Source organism: Phalaenopsis equestris, unplaced genomic scaffold (assembly GCF_001263595.1).
Source record: "Phalaenopsis equestris unplaced genomic scaffold, ASM126359v1 Scaffold000286, whole genome shotgun sequence".
In the NCBI taxonomy this organism is placed as follows: Eukaryota; Viridiplantae; Streptophyta; class Magnoliopsida; order Asparagales; family Orchidaceae; genus Phalaenopsis; species Phalaenopsis equestris.
This window is the reverse complement of record NW_018164728.1, coordinates 212,110-227,954: the sequence shown is the minus strand read 5'-3', so window position 1 is coordinate 227,954 and position 15,845 is coordinate 212,110. Positions and strand designations below refer to the sequence as shown.

The 15,845-nt window shown below is 32.9% G+C and overlaps 1 protein-coding gene across 2 annotated transcripts in view; it reads right to left on the bottom strand.

Moving 5' to 3' along the window:
* LOC110024965 (spermidine synthase 1) overlaps window positions 1-15,845 on the bottom strand; it is a 75,580-nt gene continuing 59,735 nt past the window's right edge. For both annotated transcript variants that reach the window (XM_020725172.1, XM_020725174.1), the window contains 5 exons: window positions 1,418-1,490; window positions 1,208-1,279; window positions 945-1,140; window positions 337-466; window positions 1-256 (listed from right to left, as the gene is read on the bottom strand). In XM_020725172.1, the coding sequence (XP_020580831.1) occupies window positions 191-256; window positions 337-466; window positions 945-1,140; window positions 1,208-1,279; window positions 1,418-1,490 (537 nt within the window). In that variant the 3' untranslated portion in view covers window positions 1-190. The remainder of the gene's footprint in view (window positions 257-336; window positions 467-944; window positions 1,141-1,207; window positions 1,280-1,417; window positions 1,491-15,845) is intronic.

The following is a 15,845-nucleotide window of genomic DNA, read 5'->3' as shown; positions in this document are numbered from 1 at the left end:
TTAGCTTTGGAAGCTTTATGTTAGGCTCATGAATTTAAAAACCGAAAGTGCATGCTATTCTGCCCAAAAAATGGCTAAAATCCTCGCTATTGAAAAGTAAATCGGAAGGATTCAGTATGTCATACAAATAATGATTCCATAGATTATTGGGTCAAAAGAACAAAAGAAGAAAAGGAAGCTCTACCAAAAACTAAATAGTTTTGGAACCAATGACCCTCTTGGCAAAAGATGGCAGGCAAAATGCAGCAGAATGGATCTGCAAACAAAAAAAATGCAGAGTTAGTTCAACAGAAATAAGATCACCACACAAAGGAATGTTAAGATTTCTCTGCAAACCTCTGGGTTATAGAATTTTAGGGGACCTTTACATTTGTTTAACTCATCATTTTCATCAATCTTATGAACTGGGCGCTGGAAATCCACTGGAGGTCCCTCAGTTGAGCAAAGCATGAAGCCAATAACTCCACTGCATCAAACAAAAGATCATCATGATCTTCTACAAGTATTGCTATGGAAGATAATATTAATAGTAGGTTGTGAATGATTGATACAAACTCAAGCCAATATGACACTAGCTCGAGTGCATCAAATCAAAGCTATTTAACTTGTTCCCAAGCTGAGCCAGCCAAGTTGCTCAATTTGAGTCAAGCTCAGCTCATTTATTTCAACTTGAATTCCATCAAAAGACAAAAAAATGATTTAAACTTATTGGATAAAAACAAATACATTTATATATAAATGCATATATGAAGAAACATAAATTTAAATAAATACATAAAAATATTTATGTATGCACTTATCCATGCATGCATATACACAAGCTAGCTCAACTGATAGATTTTTTATTTCATTAATAATTGATCCCATCCAAGCGTTAGTGAAATCTTTTAGCAAGTTTCAATCTAGTTCAAATTCACAACTCTAAGCATTATTTATAACTTTACCTTGGATACGTAGGTACAGTTGTCCATGCATAGTTTACAGAGCCTTTAAAAACTTGACGGCAATTTGAGACAATGGATTCAATGATGTGCATATGTAGCCATATGCTTTCAGCCTGTGTGCAAACAACACCGCCTGGACGGAGAGCCCGACTAACTGATTCAAAGAACGGTTTCTCAAAAAGTTCCTGAGCTGGACCTGTTAAAGTTTTAAAATAATGAAAAGGTTTCCAAGAAAGTTACATAGAGGATGAACCTAAATATACCTATTGGGTCAGACGAATCAACAATAACTGCATCATAGGTGCCTTCAGGAACATTTTTTAGAAATGCAACACCTGCAAGTTGAAAAGAATGTGGCGAAATTGAGAAATGAAAATTTCAGTGCATGATATAGAACTTGGTTGGTACAAAAAAAGGCATCCTCTTATATAAAATAGAAAAGGGAGAAGGGAGAGAAGAAAAAAAAAGCCTACCATCACCAATATGCAAATTTACACGTGGATCCTCAAAGCCGACTGCCAAGTTGGGGAAGAATTGCTTAGAGACCTAAGTTAACAGCAAAAAAAACACCAGTTGATAGAGAGTAAAAGGAAGTAAAATAATTGAAATGACTTTTGAAGTACAAATAAAAGGAGCTTCAGGGTTTCAATTGCTGTCAGCTTCGTTTGACAATTTCATTCTGCTAACAGATTATGCTTTACACGACACGAGAGTTATTTTCTATACAAAGCCGCCCAACTTTATGAAATCATTAATGAAGAATTACATGGATATCATCGAAATTTTAGCTAATTACAAAACTAAAACTCATGTCATTATTTTGAATTACCCATGATCCCCTTAATCACTTTCCTTAGGATGGAAATACCACAAACCAGCTCCTTAATTGAAGTTTATTAAAAAAGTAGATATTAAGTTAATTAAATTAGTAATTAAAGATAAATCATGCTAATTGATAAAAAAAATATTAATTTGGACGGCAAATCGGTTTGAATCATTAAGCTAGCTAGAGAAAAATTAAGCTAATGCTATTAATTCATAATTAGAATAATAAATTAACCAATATTTGGAGAGTAGTTAATTAATAGATTAATCAGCATAATCAAAATTAATTAGACTAACTAATTTTGAGAATAATAATGAAAAAAACCATCCATTAAAAATAAGAAAATTAATTATAAATAAACAGTTAATATTAAAGGCTGATATTAAATTAGCCTAATTAACTAGGCCAATTTAAAAATAATTATGTGAACAAATTAGTCGATAATTGATAGAACAATCGACAGGTTATCTAATAATTAATGCATCAGTTAATCAAAATAAGCCTATTTAATCAAATTTGATTTATATTAAATAACCAAATTATTCAAAGTAATTACAAATTCATTAGGTTAATTAGCCATCACATAATTATTGAAATTAAGATGTTAGATATAGAACTGTCCATGTGGTGACATCAAAACTTTACTGTATAAATAGATCTATCCCAAAACAGAGATGAGAGAGAACGATTTGATTAGAAATCTATGAATAGATTCAATACAACAAAATTTTAGACAAAACTGCCCAGTGGTCTCATGCCAAAGTTCAAAAACCTTAAACCCTATTTATAAGTGTGAACCAAGATAAATGATACAAGAAGGGTCGACCTTGTTAAGTACTTTCAAACAAGTAAAGTAGCCGAGTTTTTCTAATGAATAGCCTGGGCGAGTGCAATTATTATGGTGAACTCAATAATTTATAGAGGCCAACAATTGGGCAAGTTGACAAGATCTAATCCTAGGTGATTTGAGATCTCCTAACGAGTTATGAGACGACTCTGGGCCAGCCACTCTATTGAACTCAATTCAAGCTATGAAAATGATTTGATTAATCTAACTAAGATATGTAGAGTCAATTCTAGGACCAGAACAAAGAAAAAAAATTGAACTTCAAATTCCCAAATATGGTCAAATTGCGAGCAGTTTTCATACTTAGCACACCATAAGAATGGTCGTAGTAAGAGAGTTTTTCTGTCACTTTGACAACAAGGTTTGTCAAGTTTTAAAAAATATCGTGATAAGTTTTGATAAGTTCGTGTGACTTGGACCAAGAAAATCTTCTCTAATTGTTAACAGACCAAAGAAAAACTAAAAAAAAATGATATAAGGCACCAAGCCAAGTTTGATGTCATTGTCAACTTGAAACATCAACTTCTGTCAACAAATCTGAAAGACAAAACAAAAAACCGAAGAAACTTCCTTCTTCAACAAGGTCAACAAAACACAAAGCACAAAATTGAAGAAATTTTCCCCATGTTCATATAATGCCGAAGGCTAAATTACACTAATTCTATCATCGATGAATCCAGCAAACCACTAAGCTTTGGACAGGCAAATGTTCACCATCGACCAAGCACAATATCCAAAGTCACAAATTATAGTGTTAATGAGTCCATCATAACACCAAGTGCCAGGCATGCATCTTTTATCAAGTCCACCAAAACAAAAAAAAACAAAAAAAAGCATAGGACAGAAGATAAACTCATTTCTCGTAACAAGTCAATAGAAACAAATACGATCAATTCCTCCGCCAAACCAGTTAAAGCACAAATCTAATGCAAAAGAAACATTGAAATTTCAAAATCATCAAAAATGATATCATCAAGTATATTATGTAATAAACGTCAAACTGATAGCAACCTCCACTAACTTAAGAAGCTACAGCAGCTGAGCTAAAAGAAATTCAAATTCTACAACCAAATTTATGGTCAGTCGTGTCTATCCAAAAGAATATATAAATTTCAATGGACTTTAAGCCAAGTCAAATAAAAGTCAAAGATCAATCTACTATGATGAAACATCATTTACTAAGGGGCTGTTTGGTTGGGATATTTATAGTGTACTGTATTTCTTTTGCAGGGATTTCAAAAAATTATTTATTTGGTAAAAGAATTACAAATACAATATAAAGTATGAATGAATTTGAAGTTTACACCTTAGTTCAATTTGGCTGAAGTTAAAATTCAGCCGATTAACCGAATTTGATATTTACATCATTTATTAATGTAAAATATTATCGATAGACCGCCAGCCGCCCGTCGTCGCCCTTGCCAACCGCCATCACACACCACTCGATGCCCGTCGCGACCGTCATGCACCACCTCTGCCTAAAACTGTTGCCCGCCGCCAACCATCCACTGCAACCTCTGTCCATCATCCGTCGTTGCCACCGCTCGTCATCTGCCAAAGCCGCCTTCTTCCTCCGCACCTATCCGTCGTCGCCGTCATGCTAATTATAGATAATATTAGAAATATTGGAATAGGACCAAGAATAGTTTTTACATTTAATATTTTACAAGAAAAATGTAGAGAAAATAAAATTCAACTCTCTTTTTCTCATTTAAACTTACACTAATATAATTAATCCTTTAACTCCTATCATAATTAATCCTACATGCATCTAAGTCATTTTCTGTTGCCTAATTTGTTCCCAATTTTCTTTTATTATTATTGGCAAACTTATTTGATCTAAATCAGATACACAACTTACCTTTTGTTCGGCTAATGTTTGATTTACTGTAGATTTAGATAATATATGATTTTGATACATTTTCTTTTTTACATTAATTAAATTTATTTTTCCATTATTAAATTTATCTAGTTGAGATTTATCTAGTTGAGATTCTATTGAGATTCTATATCTATTATTTCTGAAATTTTTTTATCAAAATTATAATTTTTCTTAAATAAGGTTAGAGGTCCTGGTTTACTTACCACATTTTATAACTTATAGGTTTATAAGATATAATTTCTTTTCCATGAATAACTTTTTCCGAAAGATTTTTTAAATCAGTTTGAGTAACTATTCCTAACGTTTTTTCTTCAACACTTTTCAATTTATTTTCTATTGTAATTATTTTTTCATATAATTTTATTAGCATTATTGTTCGAAAGTTTAATTTTAGGATAAGTTTTATCACTTCCTTGTACTCCTATAAAATTAGTTAATCCTATAGGTTCTTCATGATATTTTTTAGTTTCTTCTAAAAAATTTTTATATATCTCAAATTCTTCAAACTTAATCATGTTAAAATAATTCTTTTTATTTCTAAAAGTAAAATTTCTATCTGTTTAATATTATTTTTTGTTTTTTTAACAAACTTTTTGCTTCTTTTGTTTCAATTAACATTTTATTAATAACAATATCTACTTCACTTTTGTCTTTTATAATTTTTGTTAGTATATCATTATTTTGATTTTTAATATATTCTAAATTCTGATTTGATATTAATCTTTTATATTAATCTTTTAATTTCTCTTTTAATTTCAAATAACACTTCAGTAGCTTTTTCTAGAATCCTATAAGCTTTCTCATTATGAAATTTTAGAGATTCTGCTAAAGATATTTGAAGATCTATAATACTATTCATTATTTTATTCTCATTATGAAGTTTATGTTTAAATTCTTTAGAGAAATTACAAATAAATTTATGTTGATTTATTCAAATAAATTTTTTATTTTTATTACCTAATTCTAAATCTAACCATTTTATCTTATGTATATTCCTCATATTTATTTAAGGTTTATTTTTATGTTTAGGCTCTGATACCCTTCCTAGTGATGTGGGTTTCCGTTTAACGAGATATACCCGTTAAAAGACTTGTTTAAATATTGTATTTCTTTTATGTAATAATTTTTTATCTTCCTAATTATATCTGTGTACTCTTTATAAGGATTTCTATCTATGTGTTATTTTAATTCTTTCATTAGTTCTTTTATTTCTTTAACTAAATTATCTTAAAGTATTTGTAGAATATCTTCTCTATGTGTCATTTCTATTAATTCTCTAATTATATTTGCTTCTATAGGTAAAAGGTCATCTGTAATTCTCTAAATTGGCCAGGTAACCTTATAACCATTTTTATAATGTTAGCATAATTTTACTGTAATTCTCTAAATTGGCCAGGTAGCCTTATAACCATTTTTATAATGTTAGCATAATTTTAATTCTTAAAAAGGGACTCTTTTCTATTATAAATATTAATATTAATATGTAAATAAAGAGATATATGCTATATGATTCATTCATTTCTAAATGGTTCATGTAAATCATCTATTTTTCTGATAAAAATAATTTCTGATTTTTTAAATAATTCTTTAAAGTTGGTATATGGACATATATATATTCCTTCTTTAAGTTTTTTTTCATTATTTCTCCTATAATTTTGTTTAAATCTTCTCTTAATATTTTTAAGATATCATTTCTTCCTATGATTTCAATTAATTGTTTAATAAAATTGAATTCCATCAGTAATATTTCTATTTGATCTCTTATTACTTCTTCAGGTAGGCTTTTTACCATTTTAAAATTCAAATTTTTTATCTGCTATATATTTTTCGTAGAGCCATGACCAATTATTTTCTAATTCTAATATGTTTTGAATTATTTTTGTTAATAATGCAATTTTTTCTTCTTCATTTTTTGCTATATTTTTAACTTCATTAGATCTTTTAAATAAGTTTGAAAATAAATTCTCCTATTATTTCTATAGCTTGTTGACTATTTAAAAATTTATTATTTTATCCATATTGTTTTATTTTTTTAAAATTGTTTCTTCATATGATTTGATATGTTATTCCCCGTAGGTTGAAATATCTTTATTGGGGTGCTTGTGTATTTCTCACACAAAAAAAAATCATGTGAAATAAGAAGGTTACGGAGAAGGGCATGCTTGTTTGTTCCTTAGTTTTTTAACATATGATTCCCAAATTCTCCCAGGCTCTTTAATATAGTCATATTCTTTTAAACCTCAATATCTTCATGTGTATTTCTCTAATTTTAGACAAACTCATTTTTTCGGTCAAGATATATAAGATGCGTCATGAATGTCTGACATTTCGGCTAATAATGTTAGAGTCCGTTTAAGGCAGCTTATTGGGGTGCAGTGGCGGTATGGAAACGTCGCAGGCGTGTTTGAAAAACACGTTTGGCTGAGCTTATTCGTGTCGCTCCGACGCACTTGGAAAATTTCGTTAATAGACGGCGAAGCGGGAAAGGGGTCGTGTCCTGCATATGCTTCACGCGTTAGGGTGAAGAATTCCTCCCGTGCCCCTCTCTGCTCGCCCTCGTCCTCGCCCTCCCCCTCCCCGATCTTAGCTCATTTACCCTCGCAGAGGTTGACACAAATGAGGTAACATTCAACCCCCTGCTCTCCCTCGCCCTCGCCCTCGCCCTCGTCCGCGCCCTCACCACCCTCCCCGATCTTGAAGGTATTTTTAACGAAACCCTATATTCTCGCCTCAAATGAGGTATGTTTTCGACCCTTCACTTGGGCCTCGCTGCAATTTTCTGTGGATGCATCATCGTTTGTTTCGGAGGTTGGATGCAGTTTTACAAAATGTTGGATGCTAGATCTGAATTTTCGAATGGGTGTTTTTTTATATTTTTCCTTCTACTGGTTTGGATGATAGATCTGAAACATTACTTTTCAATATTTTGTTTAGGAATGTTGGAATTACTATTACTCATTAATTTGTTTGATCACACTTCACCTGTTATATTTTTTTTTTTGTGAGGAGAGGATCCACTGTGTTGGATCTAACTGATGTCACTGCAATTTGCCTACATGGAGGAATGTGAGTTAAGCCAAAGCAATGACTTTGCTTGATCACACTTCACCTGTTATAGTTGTTTCTTACTGTTATTCAGACAGAATTTTTGGAAACTATTGTCATTTTGTCTGTTGCCATCATATTAAAGGTTTACTTACTTCTAAGAATTGTTAGTTGAAAATGTCAAAGAATTTATTTTTCTTTTTGTGAATAATTCTGAAGGATTTTTATGCCAAAGAATGGTGCTTGCCCATATAGGTCCATTAATCTTATATTTAATTAGCTATTGGATTTATGAGTTTCATTTGATGTATATTCCAGAAATTTCCAAAGTTGTTTTAGAACTTAATGTTAACCAATTAATGCTGCAGATTTACAATTACACTCTCTGGCCCCATCCCTTCGTCTTACAAGTAGTCCCTTGGTGATTCTAGGTGAGCATACTATGGAGTTAATATGTCAAAGCAAATCCTGTATATAAGGTCATATCCCATGTTATTTGAATTTGTTGGGAGTGTTCCTCAATCTCTTTGTAGAGAAAGGGACTGATGTCCTATAGAAAGAAGTACTAGATTGGATGAATCTTTGAAGAGTTTCCATTTTTCCTTATCAAATGTGGGTAAAAAAAAAGCAGCTGAAGATAATACGAAAATTGGAGAAAATAGATGATAAATGTGGTTAAACAAAATAACTGTTGAAACAAAATTTAATGGGGCATTTACATACTTAGCACTCAATTCCTATGCATTTTTCCCCATGCACTTACATATCAATTCCTATGCACTTACATACAAAATATAATGGGGCATTTAGTTCATACGACTCATTTGCTTACATGCTCTGTTTAATATTTGGTCCAGAGGCATTTGGTTACAAGCTCAAATTATCCATTTTGGCTGAATTCTTCACATTATGATGAAAATCTGAGTCGTTATATTGTGTATCTTACAGTTTTCACCAAATCAATGGAAGCAATTATGAAATATCTTGCCTTTGAAGTGATTGGTGGCACAGGCTTTTGATTTGTATTCTAAAAATCCGGCATTCTGAGGCATGTTGAAGTAATTAGTGAATGAGCAAGGCATATGAATTTATTAATGGCACGGGTTTTTGATTTTTAACTGCCGTAGGCTTTAAAGTAATTGACAGAACACTGTTTAATATTTGAGTAGTAACTTTCCTATTGCCAGAACATTACTGCTGATTTGGAACATATGGACTTTCCTATTGCCAGTTCTCTTGAGATGCGTAGTATTTGAGTTGAGGAAAGTACAGGTAGTCATTTCACTTGCTGCAGATCTTTAGATGAGTTTACTGTTGAGATGAGTTGTTAGACTCTTGAGATGTGGTATTGGTTCGGACTATGGATCCTTTTTATATCTAATAATATCTAGTTTAGCCTGTTTTGATGTTGAAGCAAATGGCCGGTTATGTTTCTCATTCTTGAAAGAAGAATATTATTTCAAAAGCTTCGCAATTACTTCTTTAATTTGCAATTACTTTTTGTTATTCTCTAGTTTAGTTGGGGGAAATTACTTTTAAAATTCTCAGTTTATGTTTCTCATTATAGAAACTAGAATATTGTTGCAATTACTTTTTCAATGATTTCTGTTTTTTGAATATCATAATGCTAAGTAGATATGACTTCTAAATATATGCATACATGAGATTTTGTAATGAATGTTAGTTTGGAATATGACAATATTATATGTTAAGTTCATATGTTTAACCAAAAATTCTTCATATAGTTCCAACATGACTAAGACGAATGAAGGTGATCTGTCAGCCATGTGGGATAAGAAAGCTACGAATATTTTTTGCAATCTCTGTATTACAAAAATTAAAATTGGGAATAGGCAAACCACGTATTTCAACAAGGAATGTTAGCAAAATATCGCAAAAAGGTTTAAAGAATTGACGGGATAAGATTACGACAGGTTGAAATTCAAAAATAAATGAGATCAATTGAATGAGTGTAAATTTTGGAAGGAGCTGAAACGTGGATCGACCCGGTTGGGTTGGGATCCCGTTAAACGAACAATTGATGCTCCCGATGAATAGTGAGTTGAGAAATTGGAGGTACTCACTACACTCTCATTTTGTACATTCTCTTATTTTGTCAGTTTTGTGACTAAACCCCTCTCATTCCATACAATGATACAGGTCATTCCAACAGCAAAAAAATACAGGCAATATGGAATTGAGCCGGAGTTCGAAGAAAAACCAGGCAATATGTTTAAGGGGATTGTCGCGACGAGAAAACAGGCATTCAACCAAAACGAGTTGGGGTTTGCAGGAATACCAGATGACTTGCCAACTGGATAGGTTATAACTGATGAAGAAGAGACTAGTATTAACCAAAAGTAGATGGAGGAGTCCAGCTCCATGTTTAAGAGGCCTAGGCTTGACAGGAGGAAGAAATACAAGGAAAATTTCGTGAAAAGCTCATTCGATCAAAAAATTGCTGCTTTTAGAGCTCCGCCTCCTGCTGCTCCCCCTGACAGCACCATCTTAGACTGCGTTACTATTTTGGATGCTCTTCTAGAAGTAGTTGTCGATACGAGCTTTCACGCAAAATGTGTTAAAAAAACTTGAGGACCCTGGTCGTAGACAAATGTTCATGGCGCTGCGGCCGAGCTGCGCATTGAATATTTACGTGTTTTAGTAGAAGAATGAGTCTGTTTTATATTAAGCTATCGTTAGATTTTTCTCTTATGTATTTTTATCTCAACAACTTTACTTACTCCCCTGAACAATTTATGTAATTCATTTTCTGATACTTTGTTGTCCTTTTTACTATTTCATTTTACTGTCATCATTTCCATAAATTATGTCACCCTAATACATTTCTCCTTTAAGGATGGATTCACAGTAAGAACGTCGTAAAAGAATGACATGGGTTGCAACTATTTCAATATTATTGTTGGTATACTACCGCTCCAGCAATAGACGGATACAACACATGACTTCCTCCTATGCTGGGGACAAATGGGTGGATGAGATGTTTGTTGGACATCTGATTCAGTTCAGCAACATTTTTCGAATAACTGCGCCCATTTTTATGGATCTTCTTCACGAGATATATCTTAACCTCGGCCTCCAAGGTTCTTCTAGAACGATCACTAAAGAGGTGTTGGCTATAACATTATACATTCTCTCACAAAACGAATCAGTTCGAGGAGCTAATGGCGCGATTTCAACATTCCTCAGAAACAATTAGTCGATACTTCTCCAGAGATATACAAGCACTTGTGAGCTTAGCAGCGCAAAACATTAAGTCAACGGATCCATCGTTCGCAACTATTCCTGAACAAATTGCAAATGATCTCCGTTACATGCCGTATTTTAAGGTATGTTCTATTAGTTCGTTACTTTAACTTCATAATGTGTTGAGTTGCTACCTATGAAGAACAAAACTGCATTGGAGCAATCGACAGTACACACGTAGATGCCTAACTACCAAGCCACAAAAATGTCGCGTAAATTGGTCGGAGTGGCACAACTAACCAAAATATCATGGCAATGTGTGACTTCAACATGCGTTTCACATTTGTAATGACGGGATGAGAAGGGAGAGCATATGACAGCCGTCCTTTTTTCCATGCAACTAGGAATATAACGAAGTGTTTCCTTCACCCGCCTCCAGGTTTATTTGTCTATGTAAACCTATAACTTACATGTGTTATTTTTCATTAATATTGTCTTTCATAACAGGAAAATATTATTTGGTTGATGTCGGATACACAATGCAGAGGGGCTATCTGAAGCCCTATTCGGACACTAGATATCATATTCCTGATTTTGAGCGAACAAGTGACACGATCGTGACAATATAAATGTTTAACAAACGACACTCCTCTTTACGCGTGGGAATTGAAAGAACATTTGGGTTGTGGAAAAAGAAACGGGTCATCCTACGTGATATGTCATCGTATCCATTTCTCAAACAGGTGCATATTATGGTGGCCACTATGACACTTCACAACTTCATCCGACAACATCCCTCTCAATCAGATACGGACTTCACTTTGGCTGATGACGATCAACTTATTGTCTCTCCAAATCCTTCAAAATCTTGGTCAATTATTACCCGAGGATGAGAACGAGCCGATTGAAATTGAAACTCCGGACGGTGAAGGTGTCGCCGCTGAGATGTCTGCTTTGAGGCAGTTTATTGCAGATGCTATATATGGATGTTGATTCAACCACGCTTCTTTATTTATTATATGTTTATTTAGGATGTATTTCGTCGTAGTATGGATTTATATTTTATGTTTTATTAAGAATTTTGTTTGTTTCATTAAAATGTTCGAATCTATAATAATAATGTGTTTGCATTTTGTTTTAAATTCTTTGTTTTGTTTTGTTTATGTTTTGTTTTATTTTTGTTTTTTTTTGTGGGTGTGCGAGGTCAGTGATGAATGATGGAAAATATGACCTTATGAGTTCTTTTGGATGACCGATTTGGTGTTCTTATCTAGTATTGTATGTGTATTCCTAAAGAAGACAACTGATATCCTCGATTGTCTTGGGTGCATCGACTTATGAGGATTTATCTGGATGACCTTTTTCTGTGATATTCACATCTGACACAGAATGATCGTATCTTATTGGTATTGCGTGTGGAATACTAAAGAAGACAACCTAGGTCCACTCTTCTTATCAGTGTAGTGCAGCTTTATATGAGGATCAAATGGATGACTTTTTTTGGTAATTGACACATGTATCCCAGAACGATCGTCCCCATGGGTTGAAGACAACCAAGAACTCATTTTTTTTGGAAGGTCCACTGTCTCCATTCAGTGACAGACACATGGGCAGTAGTTAGAGTAGTTACGAGTCTAAGATCACACACTCACTTTTTTTATGCGTATTTCAATTGAACCGGTTTTTGTTTATTTCGGTTCTCTTGTTGCTTTATAGAATGTAATTTAATTTTCTGATCTAACAAATGATTTTCTGTTGTTTTATGCCAATAGCAGCATGAGCTCTAGGATTTCAGGGACGTCCCGACTTGTGTTGTGTTGTTGCGGACTGTCGGCTCCCTTAGTCACGTCACGACAGTCTCATAGCAGTGAGAGACAGTTCTACGGTTGTCGGATGAGCGTTGCGGCACAAAGTGGTTTCTTTCGTTGGGCCGACATTCTGGCATACTCCGTTGTCGACAGTGACTGTTGTACGATGGTTTCTAGGAGGATAGTGCAGTTGAGGACAGACGACGACAGAGTTTTAAATTAAACATTTTAATATTTTCAATTGAACTTGTTATTTTATTTCTTATGATACTCACGAGATAGTGAGCAGTATATTCTATTTTTTTGAACTGATCTGTAACAGTTTGAGGCTTCTGTTCTGAGTATTATTTCTCCCATACAGTTCTGTTACAAACAGTTTCATCACACAGAAGCAAAATGATCATTTATTCAGCAACAGCCATCAATAAGCTATTTTGAATAAGCTTCCCTAAACAGAAAACCAGCTTATTCTGATAATCTGCAGATTATCAGAATAAGCTGGTTTTCTGTTTAGGGAAGCTTAACTGCCCCAAACAAACTTTCAGTCTGTAAGCAACTTAGCAAACGTTCTTTGTAATGTCAACAGATTCAATATACATGGTGTTCAATTTGTTTCCTTGGCCAAATCTAGCTATGTATTTCATCAGTTAATTTTAAAAATACAAAATCTTCAATTCAAACTTCACAATTTTGTTGAAGGTCACAATATTTTCATTATCGATCATGAGCAATTTTTAATCTGTCTTCCATTAGTTTGATTTTCTTTGTGGCTTCAACAACCAACTCTAGACCTAACAACTGTTGTTCTCCTACCTCGACCAAATTTGATGAAATTTTGTACCTTTTATCATATAGTGTTTCATATGGTGTCAACTTTAAGCTTGATTGACAATTGTTATTGCAGGCAAATTTAATCATCAAGACGTGGTTCTTACAACTGCCTTCAAAATCCAGAACACAATCTCAACAATTTTGTTAATTTATCAATTATCCTTTCAATTTGTGGATGAGATAAAATATTGAGATGCAGTTGTATACTCATATCTTTTCAAAACATAGATGTAAATCTTCTGTATTGGTAAAAAATGATTACCTTTCAAACATCATATGGTATGACAATTTCTTTAACATGTAATCTCGCTAATTTATCAATTGTTTGTGTGCTTAATTGGCAAAAAAAGAACTGATTTGGTTAATCTGTCAATAATTACTCAAATGTTGCCATGCCTCTGTCTAGATTTGAAAAATCCCATACCAAAGTTTATCATAATTTCTTCACATTTTCAATCTAGTATAGGCAAGGTAGAAGCAATCACCTTGGTCTTTGATGAGGAATTCCACAACAATAGGAATATTCTTTAATTCATACATATCCTTACTCAACTCTTCAAGCTTTACGAAAAATACTCACTCACCATCTATGAAACACTTCACAATTTCAAATACATTGATTAGAGAAGAAACTGTATTCCTATCACAAGAGAAGTAAAATGGCTTCTCATCAGAAAAATTAAATTTCACTCTTTTTATCAACATTAAATTGTTGTAAAACATTTAACCAACCACTCTATCCACAATATTATATCAATATTTTGGGATGATATATGATCGACTCTGCTGGCAGTTCTCTCTTAAAAATACTAACATGCACTGAATATTTTTTTAGTTGCATAGAAACCAGCTCGAAAAGGCATATAAAGATATAATGCATGAGTAAAACAAACAATATCAACAGAAAAGCTGACAGATAATTCCTAAAAAATAAAAGAATGCATAGCACAAAAATCAAACAAAATTATGCCATAAATCAAAAGCGTACATGTAATCACTTATTTTAGAACTTTGGCTTCTTGAAGAATAATTGCAAAAATGCTAACCTTTACTGGTGGCTCACTAAGGTCCCTTGAAGTTTATCCTTTCATTGATACTGAAAGCTTATGATAAAACTGAGTGTTGCCTGCCTTACTGCCTTCAAAAAATTTTCTATGTTGGCTTTGCCCTTGGAATCCCCAAAATATGCTCAATTTTCCTTTCTAATGGATAGTCTATCTTATGGTGTCCCAACTTCTCCACATTTGAAACAATTCCTTGAATAAATCAGGCACTGTCCAAAATTTATTTTCCCATATTTATCACAGACGCAGATAACTTCTCTAGCTAGACAAACTTTTGCTTGCCAAAATCAATTTCCTTACACTTCGATTCATCTCGTCTTTCAAAACTTTTTCTCTTATCTATTTGTTATTATCAGCTCTGTTTGAAGAAATTCAATTCATTTTCTATTCTTCCAACTCTTTCAACTAGGACTGAGAATTCATTGATTTAAAAAGGAGCTTAAGGCTAGTCTTAGCTGATCCCAAAGGTCTTATAAATATATATGACATTTTTCTTCCTGAGTACTGAGAGTCAGGGCATAACTGAAGAAAAAAGTAAACTTTATCTCATACTGCATGATTATCCTATATTCTTGAGTCAGATTAAAGAATTTATTTTGTAATGTTAACCTAACAACCAGTAGATCCATGTGAGAGGTGTCAGCACAAATTTCTTCCTGTGTTAAGCCTGCCATAACATTTCAGCTTCACTTTCCTGCATAAAAGTAGTTAATAATACTCTCAATTCTCTTGGCAAATCATACTTTTCAACATCTTCTGAATTTTAAATAGGTAGTCTTTAGCAACAAAAATTTCGCTGACAGCTTTAATGCAAGTGAATTGAAAGTCTAGAATATTCTCAAATGCTAATTAACTTTTGTGTCAAATTCATATATTGAAAAACTAAAGGATCTTTCAAATAAATTCATCTTATCCACCACCTCAGCTATCGGTTAATAATAACATGCAACTCAACGGAACGAGCTTCCTCTTTTGCTCTATATTGTGCACTTCTAATTGAATCATCTCCTGCCAGCATTTGTGGTTCTGTAACTGTCTTAAAAGGCTACCATCTATCTTTTTCGACATTTCTTTGAAAATATTTATATGTAATTTACTCAAATTATTATATAATATCAGTTATCATATAATAATTGTCATGCATGAATAACTGTCAATTCATATGATTACCCACCCAATTCTAACCAACTTAAAAATCTATATTGATCAATTCATGTATTAATATTGTTCTTATTTCTAAGGGTCTGTTTGGCGCAGCTGTTGATTATTAATAATCTGCTGATAAGCAGATTATTCTGATAATCTGATAATCTGCAGATTATCAGAATAATCTGTCTTGCTGTTTCGGGCAGCTTATTCAAGATAGCTTATTGGTGATTAAATGACATTCATGC